Here is a 13,682-nt window from a genome sequence, read left to right on the forward strand (position 1 = left end):
TGACAGCTTACTGTACGGCAATCTACACACAGAAACAAACTTGGGCAAAATTTTCTTGCTTATGTCACATTTTCTCCACCAGTATTGGCTCTACGGACTTCAAACTTGTTGGACGTAGTAGCCAGACTAACTAGCTCTATATACATGTCAAAAAAATTAGGAATTTTTTATAACAAGATACCCTCAAGACGAGATATAGCAAGTTAACACACCACGGAGTAAAGCCCGCTGACAGCCTACTCTATGGCAATTTACGCACAGAAACAAACTTGGGCAAAATTTTCTTGCTTATGTCACATTTTCTCCACAAGTGTTGTGTCTACGGACTTTAAACTTGTTGGACGTTGTAGCCAGACTAACTAGCTCTCCATACATGTCAAAAAAAATTAGGAATTTTTCATAACAAGATACCCTCAAGACGAGATATAGCAAGTAAACACACCACGGAGTGAAGCCCAGCCTACTCTATGGCAATTTACGCACAGAAACAAACTTGGGCAAAATTTTCTTGCTTATGTCACATTTTCTCCACAAGTGTTGTGTCTACGGACTTTAAACTTGTTGGACGTTGTAGCCAGACTAACTAGCTCTCCATACATGTCAAAAAAATCAAGAATTTTTCATATCAAGATACCGTCAAGACGAGATATATCAAGTAAACACACCACGGAGTAAAGCCCGCTGACAGCCTACTCTATGGCAATTTACGCACAGAAACAAACTCGGGCAAAATGTTCTTGCTTATGTCACATTTTCTCCACGAGTGTTGGGTCTAAGGACTTTAAACTTATTGGACGTTGTAGCCAGACTAACTAGCTCTCCATACATGTCAAAAAAATCAAGAATTTTTCATATCAAGATACCGTCAAGACGAGATATATCAAATAAACACACCACAGAGTGAATCCCGCTGACAGCCTACTGTACGGCAATTTACACACAGAAACAAACTCGGCCAAAATATTCTTGCTTATGTCACATTTTCTCCACGAGTGTTGGATCTACGGACTTGAAACTTGTTGGACGTTGTAGCCAGACTAACTAGCTCTCCATACATGTCAAAAAAATTAGGAATTTTTCATAACAAGATACCCTCAAGACGAGATATAGCAAGTAAACACACCACGGAGTGAAGCCCAGCCTACTCTATGGCAATTTACGAACAGAAACAAACTTGGCAAAATTTTCTTGCTTATGTCACATTTTCTCCACCAGTATTGGTCTACGGACTTCAAACTTGTTGGACGTAGTAGCCAGACTAACTAGCTCTATATACATGTCAAAAAAATTAGGAATTTTTCATAACAAGATACCCTCAAGACGAGATATAGCAAGTAAACACACCACAGAGTGAAGCCCGCTGACAGACTACTCTATGGAAATTTACACACAGAAACAAACTTGGGCAAAATATTCTTGCTTATGTCCCTTTTTCTCCACGAGTATTGGGTATACGGACTTTTAACTTGTTGGACGTTTTAGCCTGACTAACTAGCTCTCCATACATGTAAAAAAAAATAGCAATTTTTTATAACAAGATACCGTCAAGACGAGATATAGCAAGTAAACACACCACGGAGTGAAGCCCGCTGACAGACTACTCTATGGCAATTTCCGCACAGAAACAAACTTGGGCAAAATATTCTTGCTGATATCCCATTTTCTCCACGAGTATTGGGTCTACGGACTTTAAACTTATTGGACGTTGTAGCCTGACTAACTAGCTCTCCATACATGTCAAAAAAATCAAGAACTTTTCATGCCAAGATACCCTCAAGACGAGATATAGCAAGTAAACACACCACGGAGTGAAGCCCGCTGACAGCCTACTCTATGGCAATTTACGCACAGAAAAAAACTTAGGCAAAATTTTCTTGCTTATGTCCCATTTTCTCCACGAGTATTAGGTCTACGGATTTCAAACTTGTTGGACATTGTAGCCTGACTAACTAGCTCTCAATACATGTCAAATAAATCAAGAATTTTTTATATCAAGATACCGTCAAGACGAGATATATCAAGTGAACACACCACGGAGTGAATCCCGCTGACAGCTTACTGTACGGCAATTTACACACAGAAACAAACTTGGGCAAAATTTTCTTGCTTATGTCACATTTTCACCACCAGTATTGGCTCTACGGACTTCAAACTTGTTGGACGTAGTAGCCAGACTAACTAGCTCTATATACATGTCAAAAAAATTAGGAATTTTTCATAACAAGATACCGTCGAGAGACGAGATATAGCAAGTAAACACACCACGAGTGACGCCCGCTGACAGCCTACTCTATGGCAATTTACACACAGAAACAAACTTGGGCAAAATATTCTTGCTTATGTCCCTTTTTCTCCACGAGTATTGGGTATACGGACTTTTAACTTGTTGGACGTTTTAGCCTGACTAACTAGCTCTCCATAAATGTCAAAAAAATTAGCAATTTTTATAACAAGATACCTTCAAGACGAGATATAGCAAGTAAACACACCACGGAGTGAAGCCCGCTGACAGACTACTCTATGGCAATTTCCGCACAGAAACAAACTTGGGCAAAATATTCTTGCTGATATCCCATTTTCTCCACAAGTATTGGGTCTACGGACTTTAAACTTATTGGACGTTGTAGCCTGACTAACTAGCTCTCCATACATGTCAAAAAAATCAAGAACTGTTCATGCCAAGATACCGTCAAGACGAGATATATCAAGTAAACACAACACGGAGTGAATCCCGCTGACAGCCTACTCTATGGCAATTTACGCACAGAAACAAACTCGGGCAAAATGTTCTTGCTTATGTCCCATTTTCTCCACGAGTATTAGGTCTACGGATTTCAAACTTGTTGGACATTGTAGCCTGACTAACTAGCTCTCAAACATGTCAAAAAAATCAAGAATTTTTCATATCAAGATACCGTCAAGACGAGATATATCAAGTAAACACACCACGGAGTGAATCCCGCTGACAGCCTACTCTACGGCAATTTACACACAGAAACAAACTCGGCCAAAATATTCTTGCTTATGTCCCATTTTCTCCACGAGTATTAGGTCTACAGAATTCAAACTTGTTGGACATGGTAGCCTGACTAACTAGCTCTCCATACATGTCAAAAAAATCAAGAATTTTTTATATCAAGATACCGTCAAGACGAGATATATCAAATAAACACACCACGGAGTGAATCCCGCTGACAGCCTACTGTACGGCAATTTACACACAGAAACAAACTCGGGCAAAATGTTCTTGCTTATGTCACATTTTCTCCACGAGTGTTGGGTCTAAGGACTTTAAACTTATTGGACGTTGTAGCCAGACTAACTAGCTCTCCATACATGTCAAAAAAATCAAGAATTTTTCATATCAAGATACCGTCAAGACGAGATATATCAAATAAACACACCACGGAGTGAATCCCGCTGACAGCCTACTGTACGGCAATTTACACACAGAAACAAACTCGGCCAAAATATTCTTGCTTATGTCACATTTTCTCCACGAGTGTTGGATCTACGGACTTGAAACTTGTTGGACGTTGTAGCCAGACTAACTAGCTCTCCATACATGTCAAAAAAATCAAGAATCTTTTATATCAAGATACCGTCAAGACGAGATATATCAAGTAAACACACCACGGAGTGAATCCCGCTGACAGCCTACTGTACGGCAATTTACACACAGAAACAAACTCGGCCAACATTTTCTTGCTTATGTCCCATTTTCTCCACGAGTATCAGGTCTACAGACTTCAAACTTGTAGGACATTGTAGCCTGACTAACTAGCTCTCCATACATGTCAAAAAAAATTAGGAATTTTTCATAACAAGATACCCTCAAGACGAGATATAGCAAGTAAACACACCACGGAGTGAAGCCCAGCCTACTCTATGGCAATTTACGCACAGAAACAAACTTGGGCAAAATTTTCTTGCTTATGTCACATTTTCTCCACAAGTGTTGTGTCTACGGACTTTAAACTTGTTGGACGTTGTAGCCAGACTAACTAGCTCTCCATACATGTCAAAAAAATCAAGAATTTTTCATATCAAGATACCGTCAAGACGAGATATATCAAGTAAACACACCACGGAGTAAAGCCCGCTGACAGCCTACTCTATGGCAATTTACGCACAGAAACAAACTCGGGCAAAATGTTCTTGCTTATGTCACATTTTCTCCACGAGTGTTGGGTCTAAGGACTTTAAACTTATTGGACGTTGTAGCCAGACTAACTAGCTCTCCATACATGTCAAAAAAATCAAGAATTTTTCATATCAAGATACCGTCAAGACGAGATATATCAAATAAACACACCACGGAGTGAATCCCGCTGACAGCCTACTGTACGGCAATTTACACACAGAAACAAACTCGGCCAAAATATTCTTGCTTATGTCACATTTTCTCCACGAGTGTTGGATCTACGGACTTGAAACTTGTTGGACGTTGTAGCCAGACTAACTAGCTCTCCATACATGTCAAAAAAATCAAGAATTTTTTATATCAAGATACCGTCAAGACGAGATATATCAAGTAAACACACCACGGAGTGAATCCCGCTGACAGCCTACTGTAAAGCAATTTACACACAGAAACAAACTCGGCCAACATTTTCTTGCTTATGTCCCATTTTCTCCACGAGTATTAGGTCTACAGACTTCAAACTTGTAGGACATTGTAGCCTGACTAACTAGCTCTCCATACATGTCAAAAAAATTAGGAATTTTTATAACAAGATACCCTCAAGACGAGATATAGCAAGTAAACACACCACGGAGTGAAGCCTGCTGACAGCCTACTCTATGGCAATTTACGCACAGAAACAAACTTAGGCAACATTTTCTTGCTTATGTCACATTTTCTCCACGAGTATTGGCTCTACGGACTTCAAACTTGTTGGACGTAGTAGCCAGACTAACTAGCTCTATATACATGTCAAAAAACATATGAATTTTTTATAACAAGATACCGTCAAGACGAGATATAGCAAGTAAACACACCACGGAGTAAAGCCCGCTGACAGCCTACTCTATGGCAATTTACACACAGAAACAAACTTGGGCAAAATATTCTTGCTTATGTCCCATTTTCTCCACGAGTATTGGGTCTACAGACTTAAAACTTGTTGGATGTTGTAGCCTGACTAACTAGCTGTCCATATATGTCAAAACAATTACGAATTTTCCATAACAAGATACCCTCAAGACGAGATATAGCATGTAAACACACCAAGGAGTGAATCCCGCTGACAGCTTACTGTACGGCAATTTACACACAGAAACAAACTTGGGCAAAATTTTCTTGCTTATGTCACATTTTCTCCACCAGTATTGGCTCTACGGACTTCAAACTTGTTGGACGTAGTAGCCAGACTAACTAGCTCTATATACATGTCAAAAAAATTAGGAATTTTTCATAACAAGATACCCTCAAGACGAGATATAGCAAGTAAACACACCACAGAGTGAAGCCCGCTGACAGACTACTCTATGGAAATTTACACACAGAAACAAACTTGGGCAAAATATTCTTGCTTATGTCCCTTTTTCTCCACGAGTATTGGGTATACGGACTTTTAACTTGTTGGACGTTTTAGCCTGACTAACTAGCTCTCCATACATGTCAAAAAATTAGCATTTTTTTATAACAAGATACCGTCAAGACGAGATATAGCAAGTAAACACACCACGGAGTGAAGCCCGCTGACAGACTACTCTATGGCAATTTCCGCACAGAAACAAACTTGGGCAAAATATTCTTGCTGATATCCCATTTTCTCCACAAGTATTGGGTCTACGGACTTTAAACTTATTGGACGTTGTAGCCTGACTAACTAGCTCTCCATACATGTCAAAAAAATCAAGAACTGTTCATGCCAAGATACCGTCAAGACGAGATATATCAAGTAAACACAACACGGAGTGAATCCAGCTGACAGCCTACTCTATGGCAATTTACGCCAGAAACAAACTCGGGCAAAATGTTCTTGCTTATGTCCCATTTTCTCCACGAGTATTAGGTCTACGGATTTCAAACTTGTTGGACATTGTAGCCTGACTAACTAGCTCTCCATACATGTCAAAAAAATTAGGAATTTTTTATATCAAGATACCGTCAAGACGAGATATATCAAGTTAACACACTTCGGAGTGAATCCCGCTGACAGCCTACTCTACGGCAATTTACGCACAGAAACAAACTCGGCCAAATATTCTTGCTTATATCCCATTTTCTCCACGAGTATTAGGTCTACAGACTTCAATTTTGTTGGACATTGTAGCCTGACTAACTAGCTCTCCATACATGTCAAAAAAATTAGGAATTTTTCATAACAAGATACCCTCAAGACGAGATATATCAAATTAACACACCACGGAGTGAATCCCGCTCACAGCCTACTGTACGGCAATTTACACACAGAAACAAACTCGGCCAAAATATTCTTGCTTATGTCACATTTTCTCCACGAGTGTTGGATCTACGGACTTTAAACTTGTTGGACGTTGTAGCCAGACAAACTAGCTCTCCATACATGTCAAAAAAAACAAGAATTTGTTTATATCAAGATACCGTCAAGACGAGATATAGCAAGTAAACACATCACGGAGTGAAGCCCGCTGACAGCCTACTCTATGGCAATTTACACAGATAAACAAACTTGGGCAAATATTTTTGCTTATGTCCCTTTTTTTCCACGAGTATTGGGTCAACAGACTTCAAACTTGTGGGACGTTGTAGCCAGAGTAACTAGCTCTCCAAACATGTCAAAAAAAATAGGAATTGTTATAACAAGATACCCTCAAGACGAGATATAGCAAGTAAACACACCACGGAGTGAAGCCCGCTGACAGCCTACTCTATGGCAATTTACACACAGAAACCAACTCGGCCAAAATATTCTTGCTTATGTGCCTTATTCATCACGAGTATTGGGTCTACAGACTTCAAAGTTGTTCGACGTTGTAGCCAGACTAACTAGCTATCCATACATGTCACACAAATTAGGAATTTTTCATAACAAGATACCGTCAAGAGTAAGACGAGATATAGCAAGTAAACACACCGCGAAGTGAAGCTTGCTGACAGCCAACTCTCTGGCAATTTACACACAGAAACAAACTCGGGCACAATATTCTTGCTTATGTCCCATTTTCTCCACGAGTATTGGGTCTACAGACTTCAAACTTGTGGGACGTTGTAGCCAGTCTAACTAGCTATCCATACTTGTTAAAAAAAATTAGGAATTGTTATAACAAGATACCGTCAAGACGAGATATAGCAAGTAAACACACCACGGAGTGAAGCCCGCTGTCAGCCTACTCTATGGCAATTTACACACAGAACAAACTTGGGCAAAATATTCTTGCTTATGTCCTTTTTTCTCCACGAGTATTGGGTCTACGGACTTCAAACTCAATGGACGTTGTAGCCTGACTAACTAGCTCTCCATACATGTCAAAAATATCAGGAATAGTTTCATAACAAGATACCGTCAAGACGAGATTTAGCAAGTAAACCACCACGGAGTGAAGCCCGCTGACAGCCTATAATAATGGTGCCCTGTCACTGGTCATTTTTTTTGGCATTTAAATTTACTGTTTATGGAAGTACGTGTACTAAGGTTCCAGACCAGTAAACAGGCTGCAATAGACCTTTGGGGTAATTACGTGCACTTGCCCAGAACGAATAGAAAAATACCCACAACTCTTCAGGGTGTTTGAGACACACATCAAATTAAAGCCTATTTCATCTTTCATTTTCCGTTCAATTTTTTGGTGGTTAACCAATTACTTTTGGGAGAAGATAATCACCCCTCATTGCAGTCCTGAAACGGCCGTTTTGAAAATGGATGCATAAGCTCCATTGCAAAATCTGAGAGCCATTTTACATCCAAATAATTTTATCCAAATATCACAGAAATACGAGCTCGCAGTCATTTGCACAGCTTCCACCCTTCTTTTGTTTTTTACAAATCCCTCACACAAAATTATCTAGCAACTGAAAATTTAAGGGCATGCAAATCGTGATTTGGCTCGCGTATGCAATTCTGGGTCTATTTATCTGCACCCTAAGTATCAACTAATCATAGAGGAACAAAGACCCAGCGCAGATGTGACGTCATAAATGGGTCTTTTCATTTCGCAATATGGCTCAAGTTTAATTGCTGCGATTTTGTTGTATTCAGGTACGCATTGGGCGATGGAGGTAGTGAATCTCATCCTCGTGGACGGTCACGAAGATAAAATCAACCGGGCCCAGCAGTCCTACCCTGTGGAGTTCCACATACAACGACCGAACGCTCCCCCACCACAATATAAGACGATGACGGAGTGGAAGGCACCGCGGGTCATCATGACGCATCTGACGGAGGAGCTCATGCCGAGCCAGATTTACCAAGGAAAGGGCAAGGTAATAACACCGACAAACAAATTGTTAGTTTGCAATTCAACCGATCGATCAGGCTGGCATTAGCTGGCGTATAGCGGTACTTTTCTCGCCTTCCACCGCTGTGACCTGGGCTCGAATCCCGCCGCCCGGGCCAATATGTGGATTGGGTTTTCAGCCCCTACCTGATTCCGTGTGTTTTCTTCAGAATATTCCTCTGGGCTTTTCCTCCCACCTCTAAAACTGTAATTTCTTCTCATTGTCTTCTCTCTACATGTTTCTTCAGGCTATTGCGCTACAGTGCCTAGGTCACTTTTGAGGAATACTTGGTGTCATTACCAAAAAGAAATAAAATAAAAAAATTCATCAATCAATAAGGCCCACCCACTGCGCATGAGGGTAAACAAGTGCCCCTCCCCCAGCATGATTGCATGTTCAAGACGTGCGCGCGTCATAATGTGATGGTACGCCGGTTGCGGTGTATAATATCTGCAGCACACATCGTCAAGGGATCATGATTATTCAGCTAGTCCGATGTTTATTCATAAGAAAAAAATCAATGATGTCACGCCCTAGCTATCACTTAGTCATGCAGGTACATTAAAACATTTCAAAGAACGGCTTTCGTCGAGCTGCCACAGTGGCCTAGTAAATAGTGCAACGAACTTTCGATCGCAAGATCTGTGGTTCGAACCCATGTCCATTTTCATCAAATATTTTTGTTGGTTGGGATAAGTTTAATTGAAGTGAAATCACTACGAGAACCTTACCCGAAGTGTTTTCTATCCACACAGCGTGATACATATTTATGTTAGGGTGCGTGATGTGATTGGTTAAAATACGATGTATGCTGCACAAAATATACGGATGATCATCACGATCGTCTAAGCATAATCCGTTGCTCTGCGGAGCTCGCAAGTTCCGTAACAACGTCCGAATGTGAGCATGCCTTCAGAAATGTCGACGTCATTGGTTCAAGAGAAAGATTACTAGCTTGGCGGAAGCATGTTACCTAGCCCTGTAAAAACATCGTGCAATATTCACAAAATTCCGTGCGACCCATGCGCACGGAATGCTGTGACCTACCCACAATGCTTTGCGACGCTGGTATTTCCTTCACAAGTTTGCATGAAAAGGGATTAGCGGTTACCGACAAACGGTCTTGGATCGGTCGGGGAGCAGTCGGTAAATTCCTGTAGCAATTCAAATATTTATTGCATTTTCTCCCGCAATCATAGGTTGTGTATGTCATCAGAAATCCCAAGGATACCACTGTGTCGAATTGGAAGTTTATCGGACCGATGAACTTCGACCCCAAATATGAGAAATGGGACGACTTCGTCAGAGAGTCCTTCTCCGAAGACAGTAAGTTTGTTGAGCTTTGTTTTAAGCAGACAAAATATTAAAATATCAAAATGGACAAAATACGTGGATCCAATACAAATGTGTTGACCTAACATAATATGTCAATGTATCTCCAAAATACAGGAACATTACGTGGATACAAAACTAATTTCACAAGCTGAACAAAATATTGACAAAATCAAGAAAAAGGACGAAATTGTGCGATCCATGCTAAATCCTAACCGAACTGAAGAACAAATCCTACAAGTTTTGTAGAGAAGTACACATTCCGTTTAAATATTTGTTAAAAAAAAATGGCTTAGGATTGCCAGCGAAAAATGTCAAACTCAATATAATTATGCTCACCCTTATAATACGGAAAACAATTACTGCCGCGAAAATGTAAAAAACGAGAACACCCACAGATTGGTAATTTTCTCAAACTTCTTCTTTTTTTTTAATTCAAGTGTTGTTTGGGTCGTGGTTTACTCACGTGTTGAACTTCTGGAAGAAGCATCGTCATGACAAGAACTTCTTGTTCCTGAAATATGAGGACATGAAAAGAGTAAGTCGTGATTCCAGTTTCGTTTCTCTTCTTTCCTTTCAAAAATGTTTCTTCAAAATGAGCAATCCATTAGAGAACAAACCCACTGAGCCTGTACGCAACATCATGTGTGCATCTCCAATGCTCCATCTGCTTGTTGCCAGTAGCGCGCGTCGGATGCCCGTGCACGCGCGCGTGTCGAATGCGCGTGCACGCGCGCGTGTCGGTGTTTCGTGCAGGAATGTCGGACATCAATCACGGCTGTGATTGGTCTTTATTTCACTGGGCAGGGCTTCATGGATCGGTGTTCTGTGCATGTTATTACATAGGCTAATTACACACAATGATTCCTGTTTAGGAATCGTCAGTCTAATGACGATGGGTAAAGCATATAACAATGTACTGTATATCCGAAACGTTGAGTTTTCCTGATTCATTTCAGGGCCTTACAAACTCAGTAAGGAGATTTCGTCTGACATTTCTCAACCGGAAACTCATTAGGAAAAAAATATAGCCTTTACACTACATTTGTCTTTCAAACTGTTTTTCTTATTCATGTTTTACTCTATGCGAAAAAGGAACAAACTTAAGGACTGAATGACAAAATCCCTTGATTATCTTCAGTAGACTTTCTTTCAAGTTATTATTTTAACGAGACACGGCACCCTCATTGGGTTGTAAAAAATCGTATTTAAATCGGAGGATTCAGGACTGTTATGGCTTGCAAAAATGTGCAAATCAGGAAGTGGTATTTGAAAAATATATATATATTGGGTTGCTGCAACTAACAGACATGCAAACAATGAAATTATTTTTTTGTTGGAAAAAAAGGACCTCAAGGGAGCCGTCATACAGATTTCCGATTTCCTTGGGAAAAATCTCTCGGATGAAGCAATCGAACGGGTGGTCGAGTTTAGCAGCTTGAAAAGCATGAAGGCCCGCTTCAATCAAGCTAAGGAAGCCAAAGATACTAAAGAAGAGGCACCACAATCTGCACCAGCCGACAAAGCGAGTGCGCCCTCTGGCGACGGGGCAAAGGCAGCTACCAGTAGGAAGATTGGGGCGCCCTCGATTATCCGGAAAGGTGAGTTTCTTTCCGGTGTTTTCGGGAAGGGGAATGAGAAGCAAACTTGGGAAATTATTAATAAAAGGGGTGTTGTTGCGTTTTTGGTATGGATTGTGGGTTCGAGTCAAGGAGGTTATGTTTTCATCGGATTTGGTTAGCCTGTTGGTTGGTTGGTTGGTTGGTTTATCTGTTAACAAGAAAACTCGAAGTTGGAAGTAAGCCGGGATTTGGGTCTGGATCCAGCATATTTTTCTTTAAGGATTCTTCACCCAATATTTAAAAAAAATCGACCCGATTTCGAACAGGAAAGGTTGCCACTCTGAGTACGTGTGTGGGTAACGCAGCGTGCAGTCAATGAGCGCATAGCGCAAACACCATTGAAACCAAAAGGTCAATGGACTCGACCATTTGATACTCTGGGGGAGTGGAGAATGTGCAATAAAATATGGAATGTGCCAGTTCTTCTCTTGGGTGTACTGACAATATGGCGGGGAGATTGTTCAGCCATCGCGGAGCTTTGCGCTGCCTAAGTGCTTTCTAGCCACTAATAGCTTCACCCACCAAGGAGTAAATTGTGAGAGCAGAGGCGGTTACTGTGTTTGAATTTATGTGCCAAAATACCAGCAAATGTTAAGTTTGATCTGAAAAAGTCCTATAAATCGGTTCTATACAGTTTTGTTGTTGCACATTTTGTGCCAATGTACATGTTTCAAGCTGTCTTGTACTCGTTTCTCGTATTCTCTGAAATCTTAGGAATTGTTGGCGACTGGAAGACGATGTTCACCGTTGCACAGAACGAGCAAGTAGACGCTCTCTACCGAGAGAAAATGGCAGGGTCTGGATTGACGATACAATTTGAATAAAATAGGAAGACAGGGCGAGGCCCGATAGGCTTTTTGCACTTCTGGCTTTTCTCTTATTTGCATATTGTTCCTCAAGGGCTTACTTAAATTTTTATATATAATGAAAAGCGTTGTCTTGAAGCATTTACTTAGCTTTTAAGCGTGTTTAACTCATTTAATATAATTTTGATTAATGATTGATCAACCACAAGTAAAGCTTTATACTGGTCAACTAAGGAAATCCTTTCACACTTCGTGACTAGAGACTGGTGCCTTGTGTTTTTTGTTTGATGGACTTATGACTATTAGCCATGACTTGTGACTCCTTGCGATGACGTATGACGACTTGTGATGACTTATGGCGACTTGCGATGACTTGTGATCACAACTCTTCTCCTCGTGTTAAATAAGGAGAACAGTTGTGATCACAACTCTTCCCCTTGTGTTAAACAAGGAAAAGAGTTGTGATCACAAGTCATCGTAAGTCGTCATAAGTCATCGCAAGTCGTCATAAGTCTTAGCAAGTAGTCGTAAGTCATCATCGTAAGCTTGTTTAAGCGAGTGAGCTAGGCTTTCCGTCAATTGGTAATCATCAGCGTTTTATTTTCTGCCGGCAAGATTTTAAATGGTAAAATATTAGGGTAATTCTGTGCATTGCAATGTTTACTTTGTACGAAAGGCATTTGAAAACGACGCCTTTTTTTGAATTTGTGTAGCATCTAGTTTAATAGGGATTGTTTCAAGTACGTAAGTTGGCGTCTTGAGAAATTGTAGTTGTAGAAACGTCAAAACACCAAGGTTTGCACTGTGCCTTCCTATTCTGGTGTTGACGTGTGCATGACGAATAAATCTTGGTGAGTTTTTGATCATAAAGTAATCCTTCATTTTCATTATTCATGTTACTATTATTACAAAGACACTCTTTGCCAACGCAAAAACATTTTTATAAAATGTCAAATTCGATTATGCTTGTTCACAAATAAAATAATCAAGGACGTTTATCTTACGTGAGTTCATTTTGTTGAGAGCCGTTCATTATCATGAATCAAATTCACTGTATCATTTTAATTATAAAACGTGAAGTACTTTAACCCGTACAGCTGAAAATATGGCGACGCAACATGGTTAAAAAGTCAAGGTCGTGACGGTTGCCTAGATATTTTACTTGATACTCAATAATTGTACTTTAGAAAGGCGTCGTCGTGGAGATGTTACATGGTTCTTCAGACCGTCTCGTTTCAGTTTCTATAACTAGCGTTTCGAATTCTCGTAAGAGATTGAATTGCGCCATTATCGCAAACGGTTTGAACTGCTTTGTGCTCTTATCTGGGCCGGCCAATCGTCTGAAGGGTAATTTTCCTAAATCAAGTTCATAAAATTAACCCCGGTCAAAATGGTTTGTGTTTGCACGGCTCGTTCAATTCACATTCGGTTCCTGTTGACAGGACATCGCCAGTTTGCCGAGCACTTCAGAAGCCAAATGCTGCGGTCTATAGTTAT

At 40.4% G+C, this 13,682-nt stretch overlaps 1 protein-coding gene across 1 annotated transcript in view; it reads left to right on the forward strand.

The window, feature by feature from the left end:
• Positions 1 to 13,188, forward strand: part of LOC119730618 (sulfotransferase 1A1-like) — a 41,033-nt gene extending 27,845 nt beyond the window's left edge. Inside the window, exons 2-6 of the mRNA XM_038203605.1 lie at positions 8,187 to 8,410; positions 9,625 to 9,751; positions 10,198 to 10,295; positions 11,106 to 11,358; positions 12,094 to 13,188. Coding sequence (XP_038059533.1) covers positions 8,187 to 8,410; positions 9,625 to 9,751; positions 10,198 to 10,295; positions 11,106 to 11,358; positions 12,094 to 12,203 — 812 coding nt within the window. The 3' untranslated portion in view covers positions 12,204 to 13,188. The remainder of the gene's footprint in view (positions 1 to 8,186; positions 8,411 to 9,624; positions 9,752 to 10,197; positions 10,296 to 11,105; positions 11,359 to 12,093) is intronic.
• Positions 13,189 to 13,682: the final 494 nt, after the last annotated feature.

This window comes from Patiria miniata, unplaced genomic scaffold (genome assembly GCF_015706575.1).
Source record: "Patiria miniata isolate m_02_andy unplaced genomic scaffold, ASM1570657v1 HiC_scaffold_22, whole genome shotgun sequence".
Lineage (NCBI taxonomy): Eukaryota > Metazoa > Echinodermata > Asteroidea > Valvatida > Asterinidae > Patiria > Patiria miniata.